At 28.6% G+C, this 16,573-nt stretch overlaps 1 protein-coding gene across 1 annotated transcript; it reads right to left on the reverse strand.

The window, feature by feature from the left end:
* Positions 1-1,048: 1,048 nt before the first annotated feature.
* On the reverse strand, positions 1,049-15,564 carry LOC143916936 (monocarboxylate transporter 12-B). Its single transcript, XM_077438234.1, has 6 exons — positions 15,520-15,564; positions 15,172-15,442; positions 12,831-13,063; positions 1,866-2,118; positions 1,626-1,813; positions 1,049-1,531 (listed from the first exon to the last, which is right to left on the reverse strand). Exons 1-6 carry the CDS (start codon positions 15,547-15,549, stop codon positions 1,049-1,051), a joined length of 1,458 nt encoding a protein of 485 aa, XP_077294360.1. The 5' UTR covers positions 15,550-15,564.
* Between the last annotated feature and the right edge of the window lie 1,009 nt (positions 15,565-16,573).

Below are 16,573 nucleotides of genomic sequence, written 5' to 3' on the forward strand. Positions count from 1 at the left end.
AAAATGTATGCCCTATATCAGCGGTTCCTAACCTGTGGTACGCGTATCACGTAGTAGTACGCGAAAAAATCAGTAATGGCGTACATGCAGGAATTAATGATATACAATCATTAAAATATAATTTTTTTATATAAAATTAATAGACATTATCTTAATTAGTCATCGTCGATGTCAATGTATACAGTTGATGACCGAAAATCTGGCAATCGATACGTTTTCCTCAGATCGGGCATGGATTTTGGAGTGCATTTTTAAATTTAACGCGTGAGCGCTAAAATAAATAAATAACTTTAATTTGACACTTGAGAACAACTCGATAATGATCTTAAATTTGAAATTGCAGATAAAATTTAAAGTATGATTAGAAAATTAGATTTTGGAATCTTTGTATCGAAAATGATCAAGTATTTGAAATTTTTACTTAAATTCTTATCTGAAAACAAGAATAGAATGTCTCAGGATATACGTGAAAAAATAATTGAACATTTAATAGGGAGGAAATCGTCTTTTACGCAGTGATTCCCGAAACCGAAACCAAAAATGGTTTTTATTAAAACCATTTATCAATAATAGAAGAATGACAAAATAGTAGATAAATATATTAAACTTTGAGCATATTATAATTGTGACTCCGCAAATAATTTTTTTTCCACAAATTTTTTTACCAAAACAGATCTATGTACATATTGCGTGTATCCTGTCTTCACATTCTTTACCATGCAAATAATATATATATATATATATATATATATATATATATATATATATATATATATATATATATATATATATATATATATATATATATATATATATATATATATATATATATATATATAATAATTACACTTGCAAAAACAAATTTCATGAAATACAATCATTTTTTTATATGGTGGTACAATGTACTACCAAGTGGTACGTGAGTCAAAAAAGGTTGGGAACCACTGCCCTATATTATCAAAATAAAAAATTATATACATATTTGATTCCAAAAATCTGTTCATATATTATTGTACATAGATATAAAAATCTTATTTCCACAAAATAGTTATTTACGAAATAGCTTGTACAAAAATTCAGGAGTCCACAGTATGAAAACGCTAATGAGAAGAACATTTTGGGAAAACAAGCACGGAATGAAGCTTTGGTAGTAGTCTCTGATCCAACCTAATACCTGACCGACTGTTATTATGGCCAAACCTTTCATCACCATGTTCAAGGCAAGCGCCGTGGGCAATTTTGTCTCGTCTTTCTTGCAATATTCCGAAATGATCAGATTTTGATTTATCACAATAGATGATCTGAAAAATCCCGTCAGAGCCGAAGCAACCAACAAATAATCGAATTCACTCTGATACGACAGTATCGTTCTGGCGATTGACAACGCAATGCAACCGATGTAAAATGACATTCTACTTGGTATTCTCCGTTTATCGGTGAATATAGGCATTGTTATCCTTGCAATAATATCCGCCCCTGCTAGCATGGACATACACATTGCCGTATTCGTTCTCGTCATACCAACTTCTTGCTAAAACGTTAACATTATTATTTTGGTCTTACGATTTTGAAAAATATATACATATATGTATAATACTTAAACATGGATAATAAATATAATATACTTGTAGGAAAAACGGAAAAAGCATATTGAAGTTCTGGTTAGACGTAAATCCAAGACTGCACCCTAATGTGATGTTAATGAATGTCAAATCAAGCATCAAATCCAAGTCGAAAAATTTATTTATTTTATACCCAATGCCATTACATGCTTCTGTCGGCTGTGAAACTTCTTTTCCACAATCCACATAGTCTGAAAAGAAAGCATTAGCAGAATATACCAATTTTTTGAAATTTTATAATACTTCTTGACAGTATTGATTTTATAGTCTCACTATTGACAGTAGTGACTTGTTCTGGGTGATAATTTGCTTTCATATGTTTCCCGTCGTCGAATGAAGTTTCCACTTCGACTTTGATGCATGTCTCTTCTTTGGAGGATATCTCAATACTCTTATATATTGTTTTTGGATTTTTCTGGTCAATGAGAAAACTTTTCTCTGACTTTTTCTTTACTAAATGCCATTCGACAGGTTGAAATAGCATTGCGCCTACTATCTAAAACAGAATATAAACAATTTTGAATTTTTGTATCAAGAACGAATTGTCAGGATTACTAAGTTTATTCTCGTAGAAATACAGCCTGCACTTTCAACTATACATATATAACTCTCTCAAGGATGTTTTGTCTTAAGATAATATATGACACCTCTGAGATAACTGAAAAACGCGTGAAAAGATTATTTTGAAATACTCACAAGTGTTATTTTATTTCAAAATATATTTGTATGTATGTATGTAAAAAAAATTAAAAAAAAAATCGTTTTTATTTTAACTCGTTTTTTTAGGCTTTCAGTCGTTTATTTTATAATACAATAAATATTTTAAGGCGGTGTGATTATTAATGATTTTTTGTAGCATTCCAGAAAATTAAAATTAATGATACCAGTGATGTTATTCAGACGATTTCTCTTCCAATTAAATTTTGTTCATAATTTATTTAAAACATATAGAAAATAAATTTAAAAGTTCCGTTTCGTGATTGAATATTCTCAGTGTCGCTTTGGTTATCAAAGCGATACTGATAATTATTATAAATTTATACAGTTAATTATCATATACATATATAAAGACGGTAATCTGTGTGTGTGTCCTAACGCTCGACGAATATAATGAATGAATCGATAAAAATCATTAAATTAATTTTTCGTCGAGACGACTTTGCCGCGACTCGAACCAGTCATCTCAAAATAGCCTCATATACATAGGTCTAAACTGAGCTAATGGTCACGAACATCACGCCAAATCCAATTATTGATTTCGCCTTTTTTTTTTAAACATTCATTGAAATATTCCTTCTTGCCATATAAAAATACGTAATTATAATAATTTTATTTAGCGAGGTTTTGAACCATTTTTTTTTGTTTTCATATAATACAATTCAATATATTTTTAATTGAAATCAATTTTTATTTTAACGATATTTGAAAAATAAAATTAATTCCAGAACGAACCTACCCCCTTGCGCCCAAATCAATATACGCTGACCACTACACCATGGTACGGATACAAAGAGTGCTCTAAATAACGTTAATATTCAATAATCGTACAGAACGTATGGGCAACCAATCAAAACCGAGTAAAGTCGAATCTTCGGTAGTTGTCGGGAGTGGTTGGCAGTTGTCGGCTGTCAAGGATCGAGTGAATCGATTTCGATTTGCAGTAGCCTCGGGGCGATAGCTATAATATTATAAAAAAATAATATAATAATAGATAGATATAATAATAGAAAAACGTAAAGGAGGTAAGTAAAAAAATAGGAAGTCTTTAAATAAAGAATTGAAGACTCTCTATGGGAGTCTGCGTATTTTTAAGAATTGAAAATTATTACAAATAAAGAATTGAAAACTATCTATAATAATTACGAAAACTTTCTATAATAGTTACGAAAATAACGGTTCCGGTTCCAGATTTTTTTTTAGTTTTATATATAATAATTTTATACCCATGCAATGATGTTTCATCGGGATATTCACGAGTTAATTTATAATGAAGCTCCCAATTTCATCATTTTAAAAATCAAGATACATTAAAAATTCGAAATTTCAATGTTCATAATAAATTATCTTCCTATCGTCTGAATATTTTGTGCTTATTATATTTATTACAATATTATAGCTATGAATAAAATCCAACAATCCGTAGTAGAATTTTTGACTTATTAGCACAATTTTTTTTGATACTCCTTTTTGTCCTCAAATAAACATTTGATTTTTTTTATCGAAATGGTCAATGACCAAAATGTCAAAATGACCACTGAAGAAGATATGTATGTACATATTTGCGTATTATACCTCTGCACACTTAACAAATTACTCTCCCACAAGCGAAATCTAAAAATACACCAGGCAAGAAAAGAGTTAGATTTGTGAGGTAATTTTCAAAGAAGAAGGGTATGAGAGGAGTCGCGAGCACCTTCTAGCTTAGTGCAATGTTTCAGCGTTGCAAAGGAGAATAAAATAAGTGGAAGAGAAGGGCGAAGGGAGTCAATTATTGATGGTGCTTTTCCTAAATCATAGTTCCATTTTAGTTTATTGAAATGTTTCGATGTATAAAACTTGCATTAAAACTTTCCGCACTTTTATGGATACCGAGTGACTAGGACTTATAATTTATATTATTTCTCCAAATATACTGAATATAAGGTCTGCGTATTTTTTGTATTTCTCATCAAGGCCTATATGATTTGAATCATATCTTTACTAAATAAAAACATTGATCCAATATCAACAGAAATAATTATTTTGTCGGGAGCCTCTTGAATACGTGCCTCACAGATGCGAAAAAGAGAGAGGTTCAGTACGCGCCGCGTCAAACCGGATATCAGTGTAAGAATGATATCCGCCTTGGAATGGTGGCAATGGTGGCCTGCTTCAACCATTATTATATTCATTTATTGCACTTATTTTACATATATTAATTGACGTTTAATACAGGATCATTTTATCGTTATTTTTATAGCTAATTACAATACTTGAACTCGCAGATATTGCCTTATTTTAACATAAAACACACAAAATTTTTTTAGGTAAATTCTTTGTTGTAGCCTTTATATGAACGGTATGATAACCTGGAGTGATAAATAAAAATTTGGGATTTCGGAACACTTGTGATTTTACGATTTTTGGGCAATAAAAATATTGTCCCTTTAGGTGTGTGGTTTTTAACGATCGGGTCTTTCAAATATGATTGTTTTCTACGAGTTGAGTTCAGTTAAGTGTGAGTTTTCGAGGTGTACGGATCGAAATCGTTGAAAATAAAAATACCATGCAACAATACACTCAACTATCATTGGAGGAGAATATAAAAATCGCGGCTTTGGCAGACTCTGGACATTCATTGCGATCAATTTCTCAACAAATGGGACGTTCTGTATCTACTGTGTCAAGAATAATGAAAAAGAAAAAGGATTCTGGAACTTTTGATCGTATGAAGGGGACAGGACCGAAAAGATGCACATCCGAGAGACAAGATCGCCTGATAACTCTATTATCTTCACGGTAACGGTTCAAAACTGCTGTAGAGATAATAAAAGAGATCTCGGATCAATTTTTAATTGAAATTAGTGATGTAACCTTAAGAAAACGACTCAGAGAAGCTGGACTGCACGCTCGGAAACCTGCGAAAAAACCATTACTTACGAAGAAAATGAAGAAAAACCGATTAGAGTGGTCGAAATATCACGAAAATTGGACGACATCGGATTGGCGACAAGTTATTTTTTCTGATGAGTCAAAATTTAAGCTCTCCAGCTCTTAAATTATTATTTATTGGATTATTTTTAGTTTTATACGAGTATATAATAATTTTACACCCATGCGATGATGTTTCATCGGGCTATTCACTATATATATATATATATATATATATATATATATATATATATATATATATATATATATATATATATATATATATATATATATATATATATATATATATATATATATATATATATATATATATATATATATATATATATATATATATATATATATATATATATATATATATATATATATATATATATATATATATATATATATATATATATATATATATATATATATATATATATATATATATATATATATATATATATATATATATATATATATATATATATATATATATATATATATATATATATATATATATATATATATATATATATATATATATATATATATATATATATATATATATATATATATATATATATATATATATATATATATATATATATATATATATATATATATATATATATATATATATATATATATATATATATATATATATATATATATATATATATATATATATATATATATATATATATATATATATATATATATATATATATATATATATATATATATATATATATATATATATATATATATATATATATATATATATATATATATATATATATATATATATATATATATATATATATATATATATATATATATATATATATATATATATATATATATATATATATATATATATATATATATATATATATATATATATATATATATATATATATATATATATATATATATATATATATATATATATATATATATATATATATATATATATATATATATATATATATATATATATATATATATATATATATATATATATATATATATATATATATATATATATATATATATATATATATATATATATATATATATATATATATATATATATATATATATATATATATATATATATATATATATATATATATATATATATATATATATATATATATATATATATATATATATATATATATATATATATATATATATATATATATATATATATATATATATATATATATATATATATATATATATATATATATATATATATATATATATATATATATATATATATATATATATATATATATATATATATATATATATATATATATATATATATATATATATATATATATATATATATATATATATATATATATATATATATATATATATATATATATATATATATATATATATATATATATATATATATATATATATATATATATATATATATATATATATATATATATATATATATATATATATATATATATATATATATATATATATATATATATATATATATATATATATATATATATATATATATATATATATATATATATATATATATATATATATATATATATATATATATATATATATATATATATATATATATATATATATATATATATATATATATATATATATATATATATATATATATATATATATATATATATATATATATATATATATATATATATATATATATATATATATATATATATATATATATATATATATATATATATATATATATATATATATATATATATATATATATATATATATATATATATATATATATATATATATATATATATATATATATATATATATATATATATATATATATATAGTGAATAGCCCGATGAAACATCATCGCATGGGTGTAAAATTATTATATACTCGTATAAAACTAAAAAAAAAAATCCGGAACCGGAACCGTTATTTTCGTAGACTCTTATAGATAGTTTTCAATTCTTTATTTGTAATAATTTACAATTCTTAAAAATACGCAGACTCCCATAGAGAGTTTTCAATTATTTATTTAAAGACCTATTTTTTTCTATTATTATTAGCTATCGCCCCGAGTGATACTGCAAATCGAAATCGATTCACTCGATCCATGACACCCGACTACTTCCGACTTCTTCCGACAACTACCGAAGATATAACTCCGTTTTGATTGGTTGTCCATACGTTCTGTACGATTATTGAATATTAACGTTATTTAGAGCAGCCTTTATATCCGTATCATGGTGTACTGGTCAGTGTATATTGATCTGGGCGCGATGGGGGTAGGTTCGAGTCGGCGTCCTGGAATTGATTTTATTATTTCAAATATCGCTAAAATATAAATTAATTTCAATTTCAATAATTTCAATTAAAAATATATATTTAATTGTTTTATATGAAAAGAAAAAAAAATGGTTCAAAACTTCGCTAAATGAAATTATTAAAATTACGTATTTTTATATGGCGAGAAGGAATATTTCAATTAATGTTTAAAAAAAAAAGGCGAAATGAAAAATTGGATTTGGCACGATGTCCGAGACCATTAGCTCATTTAGACCCATATTCAGGCTATTTGGGGTGATCGGTTCGAGTCGCGACAAAGCCGTCTCGTCGAAAAATGAATTAATCGATTTTTATCGATTCGTTCATTATGTTCGGCGAGAGTTAGGACACACACACACACACCCACACACACCCACACACACCCACACACACACAGCTTACCGTCGTCATATATATATATATATATATATATATATATATATATATATATATATATATATATATATATATATATATATATATATAAATATATATATATATATCATATTATATATATATATATATACATATTATATATATATATAATATGTCGGTTCGAGTCGCGACAAAGCCGTCTCGTCGAAAAATGAATTAATCGATTTTTATCGATTCGTTCATTATGTTCGGCGAGAGTTAGGACACACACACACACACCCACACACACCCACACACACCCACACACACACAGCTTACCGTCGTCATATATATATACATATATATATATATATATATATATATATATATATATATATATATATATATATATATATATATATATATATATATATATATATATATATATATATATATATATATATATATATATATATATATATATATATATATATATATATATATATATATATATATATATATATGTATATTAAATGTACACACATATGTAGAAAACATATATATGTATATTAAATGTACACACATATGTAGAAAACTAAATATCGTGATATTTGCCTTTTAACTTTAACCATTCGAATACTCCCTACGGGGATGGGGGTACCAATTGAACGTATTATATATAATATGATCACTATTTATAAATCGGAACGGCATTATAAACGGCGGGTCGGCTCTTTCGTTAATTAAACCGTCTGTTGCGAAGTCAGAGAGGGACACCCACTGAGGAACCACTTTGGGGCGACGAGACCAGCACACGGGAAATACTGGGATCGAGAGGGTGGGGTTAGAGTCAGACACCCCTTCCGCCACCAGGGGGCAATTTTGCAGATTCAATTTCACCAAGTGGCTGTTGCATATTTTTGCGTAAATTAACGCGGCGGCGCGCCCGCTCGAGTATTGGCGGTCTGCGTTCGCCCGCCAGATTTATTGCGCGTTTAAGCATCTGTCGCGAACCGCCGGCTATTGTCACCTGTGCAAACGGATCCATCATTTTTGTCACAGGTCAATCGTGACGAATAGTTTCCCGTTGATCGATACAGATTTGATACAGTCTGCTGTGTCGGTTGCAATTGATACGTTGCGCTCGGTATCTAGCATTGCATTGTTCCCCAGGTAGCAAACAAATAAGCGTAAATTCTGACGCATATAAATTTACCATCGCAAAGTGTGATAGTGATTAATATATTGATTGGTTATTAAAAGAAGGTTAAAATTTGAAAAATACGTATTTTTGTTTGTAGACAAAACACTATTAGGAACACAAAAATATTCTCAGGGTGGCTGGTTTCAATGCAGAGCAGACGACAGTCCATATTCGAGACGTCAGATATAACCGTTAACTTTTGGTCGAAATATGCGAATATATCGATCATATCAAATCTAACATTCATTATAAAATGTATGAGTGTAGTAAAAATATATATTTATATGATAGATAATGAGAGCCTATAGTGCAATTTTTATAAGATATAGTGTGAAGATGAAAAAGTTATAGGCCTTTAAACAGTTAAAATCTGACAAAGTGAGAGGATGGCGAAAAGGGAAATAAATACGGCAACTTACCATTAGACGTCAAGAAGATCGAAATTGTAGCATTTTCTAAGCATGTCTATTACGATTATTTTTCACCATCGTACTGGCCGATTTGATTTGCACATATATTGATGATCAAACCGAGCAAAATGACAAAGTTTGTAAACGATCGGAAGAGTGTGGATATGAAACCCAAATTTTGTCATACGAAAAAGCGAAAGCAACTTGATATGAGGCTTGTAATAAAAAAATAGAACACTTATAAGAGGTACCTGTTTGAAAAAAGTATACATCGTATCGATTAGCATTTCATAAATCGATACTAAGTTTCAGTTCGATAGGACTATCGGTGTTCAAAAAATACACAAAATACACAGACACACATACTAACAGTCATACAGACAATCACAAAAACACACACATTTTTATAGATCATGAAAACGTAAACAGTGATCGTCAGTGATCAGAGAACGAAAAAAGACACCTATAAGGGGAGGTATCACTTTCGGTCAACTTAATATGTATGAAGTGTACCATTAATTGTACCATTTTTGCTCAATTTCTGAATAAGACAAAATGATCAAATTCATCCAATGCTTTCAAAAAATCAGTATAGACCACGGCAACTTGATACCCTGCAGCCAGAGACTACGTAACAAAGTTTCAGAAAGACGAAAGATTAGTGGTCGTAGAGCGTGCTGAACGAAAACGATGATGTTGGTCAATACGAAACCGATTGTAATGATTATAAAGTAATATTTGCAATATAGTTTAAAACAAGTTGGCTGGCGCCGAAAACAATAGCTACCGGTCTGTAATGTCCAATACAAGATTTATCGTCTCTTTTGTGAATAGCAGTGACTTTTGTGCACTTCCATGAGTCAGGAAACAAAGAAGACTTTAATGATAAATTATAAATAAGACGTAAAGAAAACAATAAAACTGGTCAGAATTTGTTTAAAAAGAAAAAAATACTAATAAGTAACACTTCGACTATAACATTAACATTAATAAGTCAATTTTTCCATATCCTCTTTCATGTACACCGTAACTGACGATTTTGACATTGTACTTACAATATAAATTGACTTGTCTGATCACACTATGACTGTAAAATACATACATATGTACATATGTATAAACGGTTTCTCGGGATGAATCGATTGGTTGTAAGCACGGGCTTTATTTTATTTAGTATATAGAAGCAATATCTGAAGTCTGAATTTATATTTAGAATTTGTTTTATATACATATGTACATACATACATATGTACATACATACATATGTATATACCTATGTGCATACAAGTGATTTTAAAAAACCTTATTTTGCACTGAATGAAAGGGGACAGAAGAGTGGTCTTTTCTTTTTTCGTTGGCTATAAAGTGAAACATTTGCTAGAAGCTACATCACATTAGTTTTGGAAATGGGTAAATTTACCCATATCCTTGTGCGTGGGCGTTCACACCGAAAATTGAAATGGGTAAGGTGGTCGAAAGGGACACAATTGTACCCCGTCTCTGGTGTCACAGATATTCCGGGATACAAAACGAGACCTGAATGTCAACACTAATGTCTACACACTGCCAGACAAGAGCGGGGTCCAATAAACCCTCTCAGCTTTCAATTATAGATGAAAATTCAAAGTGGTGCACGAATAAATCAAAGCTTTTTCCGTACGTTTTTATGTATTAATTTACCTTTAGAAATTCGCAAACCGTTTTCGAGCATCGAATCGATGCAGAGTTAAAGTTTGAATTTGTATAAGTTTTAATATCTTTTCCTTCTTCAAAAGTTCCTATTTACATACAAATGTATTGAATAGAAGCTGTTGTATGTATGTAAATACCTACATATATGTACATACATTGAAAAACAAATTCCCATACATTTGTATGTACATATGTATACCACGGCCGTAGCCAGGATTTTTTTAGAGGGGGGGTTGGAACACAGGTGAATCCCCTATTTTTTCTTATTTTTTTCAATTAATTTTTTTTATTTTTTCAAATAATTAAATTAATTTTTTTTTAAATAATAATTACTTTTTAAACATGTATCTTTTATTAAATTGTTTAAAAATATGGAGAGCACTGAAAACCAAACTGGCCTAGGGTGCCACATACAAGGGTTGCCAACTAGGAAATGAAAAAAAAAGAGATCATTTATTAGTTTTTTTTTAAATATTGGATTTTATTAAAAAACCACAATAAAGTCTCAACATAAAAATCTTTTTCAAATTTTAACAAAATTTCGTTTAGAACAAAGGACGCCAGCCTTTCGGGCCAATAAATGGTTTAAAAATTACAAATTTATAATAGTTTAATTAATTAAATTTAGTTTAGCTAAATCTTAAACGGAATCTAAATCGAAATCCATATCGATATCGTTGTCATATGAAAATAATTTTTTTCAATGACGTCACGGATTCTACGAACAAAACTATAATAGATTTTTTTTTTAATTTAGGGGCTGGTACCATAGTCCTTCCCCTGATGAATAACGAATTATGATGTATACAAACATATGTGGAATGTGTCAGCGATTAAACTTTATATATTTTAATTATCTTGTGTTATTAAACTTTGATATAATTAATATTATTCGTTTATTTTATTTTTATTGAGCATAAAATAATAATCCCGCCACGAAATCAACTCGTCACCAGTTTCAATTTGATCATTATCTTACCTTTCAGAATCAATATATTTTACATCCGTGCTTCTATCGAACACTCATCAAGAATTATACACGTATGTCGGTTAATCAATTACGTCAAAATAACTTTTTTGATTTAAATTAATTAAAACAATAACAAATCGTAAATTAAAAAAAAATGTTTTTAGTGAGGTGGTGATAGTGATAGATACCTACCCATAATAAAAACAGTATTTCAATGAATTGGATAAATTAAATCATTATATGTTTTGTTTTTGAAACAATATACGGTAAGTGTGCACTTTCGTGTATACTTACTTATTGTAGTTCATACATTTCTTTTTTTATTTAATCAGTAATAATATATCAAACTTACCAAAATATAAATACTCTAAACTAAATTTGAATCGTATAATATTCATATATACATAGATGTGCAATTAACAACTCGCATATGAAAATTATGTATTCAAAATGTGAACGGCATAGCGCAACGTGGAAATTATCTCATTGGAAAAGTTTGAGGCATCAGATCGTCCGATCAGAGAAAAACTTGATAATTTATTACCATCCGATAGCACAGTGAATTTCCCTTCGCGTGTGAGATCAAATATTTAATTAGGTGTAGTAATTGCATCGAATATTACCCCATTCATGGCCAATCCACCCAAGATGAGCGCAGTTCCTTTGAAACTATATTCATCTAACAAGTATTGTGCGATGTGAGGCATAAGCATCTGGCCTATGCCCGTCCCAGCCATTGATATGCCGTTGGCTCGTCCCCGACGACTTGTAAAGTAAGCGTTCACCGCCATAAACGTAGATGGCTGTAAAAGACCTATCCCAAGACCTGAAAATGGATTAAAGTGTTGTCAAAAAGCACTATAATGCAGTGTACTATCTTCTAGAGCACAGGCGAAAATAAACTCGATCGTACTCTATGCTCATATTACCATTCACGAGTATGCACGTATGTATATGTAAACATATGTACATATTGTCATGTTCCAATGAAAGATAAATACATTTTAGTTTATTGATTCCACCGCTGCCACCAAAATTATCATTGCAGCGTTTCAATGAAAGATTTATTTACTTTTAAACTACTTTTCAAGTTAACTAACCAAGTTTTATTTATTAATATTAAAATGTTACATTTATCTTATATTGTATTCATAAAACGATAGATTATGGAACGATGATAATTTAATATGAGATATGTATGTACGTAGAACTATTTCACTATAACTTTTAACTTTTGTTCACTTTGTTCTGCTGCTGTGCTGACCGTCATTTGCGGACGCGTTCTCGGAGTCTTAATGATGACGACTGTCACCTGCGGAGTCGATGGTGATGACTAGAGGTAGGGTAGCCAAGGTGCCGCTCATTGTTCCATTGTTGTAAATCCTTTGTAAAAAAGGTTCACCGGCACCCTCTGGTTCCGGGCTTTAGTGATGACTAACGACTATCATCTGCGGAGTCGATGTTGATGACTGACATGAATTCTATCACTATGAGTTTATATACTTTTCTTTAAGACAATGAAGTATTGAAAACACGTGTCGTACAATTTCGATTAGTCAGTAAATTAGGTGTGCCACAAATCAATGGTTCTACTTTTTAATTTACGTGTGTCGCACATCAATGGATTACTTGTTAAATTAAGTGTGTCACAAACCAATGATAAGTCTTGTTAAATTAGGTGTGCCACATATCAATGGTGTATTTTATTCCTACTGGTTAGTCAACTAAATTGATAAGCGAAGTATGTATGTAACACTGGGCAAAGTCCGGCACTCCTGTCATTGATAAAGAAGGTACATAACAATTTGTATATGAAATATACAATCAGATAATAAGCCAGAGACACGATTCTATGGAATGGAACATAATATTAACTTTGAATGAGCATGCATACATATGTATGTATATATTAGGTGCAAATTAAACATATTAAATGCAAGTGTGTACATATTAAAATGCACGCAGCATTGCTTATGGCCCAATTGACCTGTTTCATTGCGATTACTTGAAAAACAATTATAACAGGAAAAAATAAATGTATATAAGTATATAGCGAGCTTGTTTATAATTGCAAAAAAATTTTTTGGCCGTCTTAAAGAATTTATATGGATACAAATATAGATTTTGAATATATATTATAAACAACTTCAGAAATATACATAAAATAAAATTAGTGGAAACAACGATTCCCGAAAACATATGAGCCCGGGTATTTCAAGGATTCCCAAGACATTCTGTAGTAAAAAAAATGATTATTGAAAAATTTCAATCTGAATAAATATTTTTATGGAAAACCGTCTCATATTTTTAGTTTATTTGTATTTTTTATCTTTTCTGAAGTATCCATGATCTCTCATTAATTTGAGCATCCTTATGTAAAGAGGATTTGAACGACGCTAGGCAACAAATGACTCTTCAGCTTCCATTTGGAAAATTCTGTTGTCCTCGCATTAATAAATTATTTCAAAATTCAAACGCTGATTATTATATTATGAAGTATTTAGTATCGATGTTGCCTAATCTTGCTATACGTATTCAAATGATTTTATTTAAAGGGCGAATAAAGCTCCCGGGCGCAATTGTCCCCAGAATAGCTTTTCCGGAAATCTTCAAATTTCCGTTTCCTCTTTGCGCGTAATTGTTTCCAAAAACAACCTTAAAATATCTCACTCTTATTAATCAGCTATCGTTTTAACGATGCCTCTTGTGTTTCCGACGTATTCTAAATTAAATTCGGTGAAAATGAATTTCATACACAAACGAAGTAGGTGCTTTAGTTAAGTATTATATGCAATATTTATTAAAGACTTATCCGAGGTTGCTAAAAAATATTATAAGAAGACACTGATTTTAATGTGTTACTTTTTGAACACGTGTGTCATGTCCAACAGTCATACTTTATTACATATACATAATTCTTAAATGCATACGTACCAGTGAAGACACTATATGACGCAATCAGGTGCCATTTGGTTGTCGCAAAACTTGACAAAACCATACCGAAGGCCGATATCACACTTGCAACAATAGAAACTTTTCGACTGGAAAACCTCTTGAGAGCTGGTCCAGCAATCAATCCAGAAAAATTAAAAATCAATAGCATAACGTTGCCAACCAAAGCCGCCCCCACGGTATTTTCACCCATTTGTCTAAGCTTTTCACCGAAAACGAGACCATAAATGGATAATAGTGACTGATTAAAACTCTGTAAATTAATTATTTTATTTTTAAACACACATTTTTAAATAATTAAGTGATTAGACAAGTATTTAAATTATTTACATTTGTAAATGCAACTCCTAGTATCACCATCCACCCCCAGCCCCCGTTCGGTGGTTCCATTTTTACTAATTATTCCTATGAAATATTTAATCCCAATTGTATTATTGACTCTTGAAAATTTTGTTTAAACTTTTGCTGTGTAGCTGTTTTTTTGTTCGAAAAGGGAAAATTTAATTGGTTGGCTATTCATAATTTTTCACTTTGAATTTATATGCAGATCAGATGGATGCAAATATTTTAGAAGTAATAAAAGAGGCCATTTTGAAACTATTTGGCTACACTTACTTTACATAGTACAAAATCTTACGGCTTTCAAGATAATCAAATACTTCTAAGTCGCACATAACACAGTCCTAGTCTTTTGAATGGGGATTTGTTCTACGGTTCGGTTTGTGTAAACGATCTTTGTATCAGAGTTCTAAGACTTGTTCTAAGACTCCTTTGCTCTTTCGAATAATATATTACTTAGATAAGTGATACATTATTTGTTGTTTTTTTTTGTAAAATTACTTGAAAAGCCGCAAATTGCCGTGAGAGAAACACTTTTCGTCAATTTAACGTGACTTTATTAGATTTTCCGATATTTCTACACATGTGTTAGCGTATATCACGAGATAAATACTCACTAGAGCAGTCGTCGGCGACCTTTTTTGGCTGCGTGTCAAAACCAACCAAGTATGACTATTAAAAAATGGGTATTTTCATTTTTAAATATTCTGTTAATGAATAGTAAAATAAATTTTATTATGAAGATAATTAAAATATTTTGAACTCTATATACATTATTGTCAAGTTTATAGTTCATAAATTTATGAAATTTATGAACGTTCCCTTCGTTATCAGTGGCTCCCCTGAATCTGAAAATGTGACATCAAGTCTCGTTTATATTTAGTTACCTTAAAACGAATACAAGCGTCTGAATTTTTGATAATTGCTCCTATGATTACTTATAATAAATTTCAATTGTGAATATATTTGCTCACATTTAGTTAGAACCGAACACGAATAAAATGGCAAAGCCTATTTTTAACAAATATGAAAACTTTAAGAATTG

The sequence above is a fragment of the Arctopsyche grandis genome, chromosome 1, assembly GCF_051622035.1.
Source record: "Arctopsyche grandis isolate Sample6627 chromosome 1, ASM5162203v2, whole genome shotgun sequence".
Classification (NCBI taxonomy): Eukaryota; Metazoa; Arthropoda; class Insecta; order Trichoptera; family Hydropsychidae; genus Arctopsyche; species Arctopsyche grandis.

What these genes read in the sequence shown, in the direction of transcription:
- LOC143916936 (XM_077438234.1), bottom strand. Translation starts at nt 15,549, where the DNA reads ATGGTGATACTAGGAGTTGCATTTACAAAT. An exon ending in GTCATATAGTGTCTTCACTG is followed by an intron (nt 13,064 to 15,171) that starts GTACGTATGCAT and finishes ATCCATTTTCAG; the next exon opens with GTCTTGGGATAGGTCTTTTA. An exon ending in AAAATCAATACTGTCAAGAA is followed by an intron (nt 1,814 to 1,865) that starts GTATTATAAAAT and finishes CTTTCTTTTCAG; the next exon opens with ACTATGTGGATTGTGGAAAA.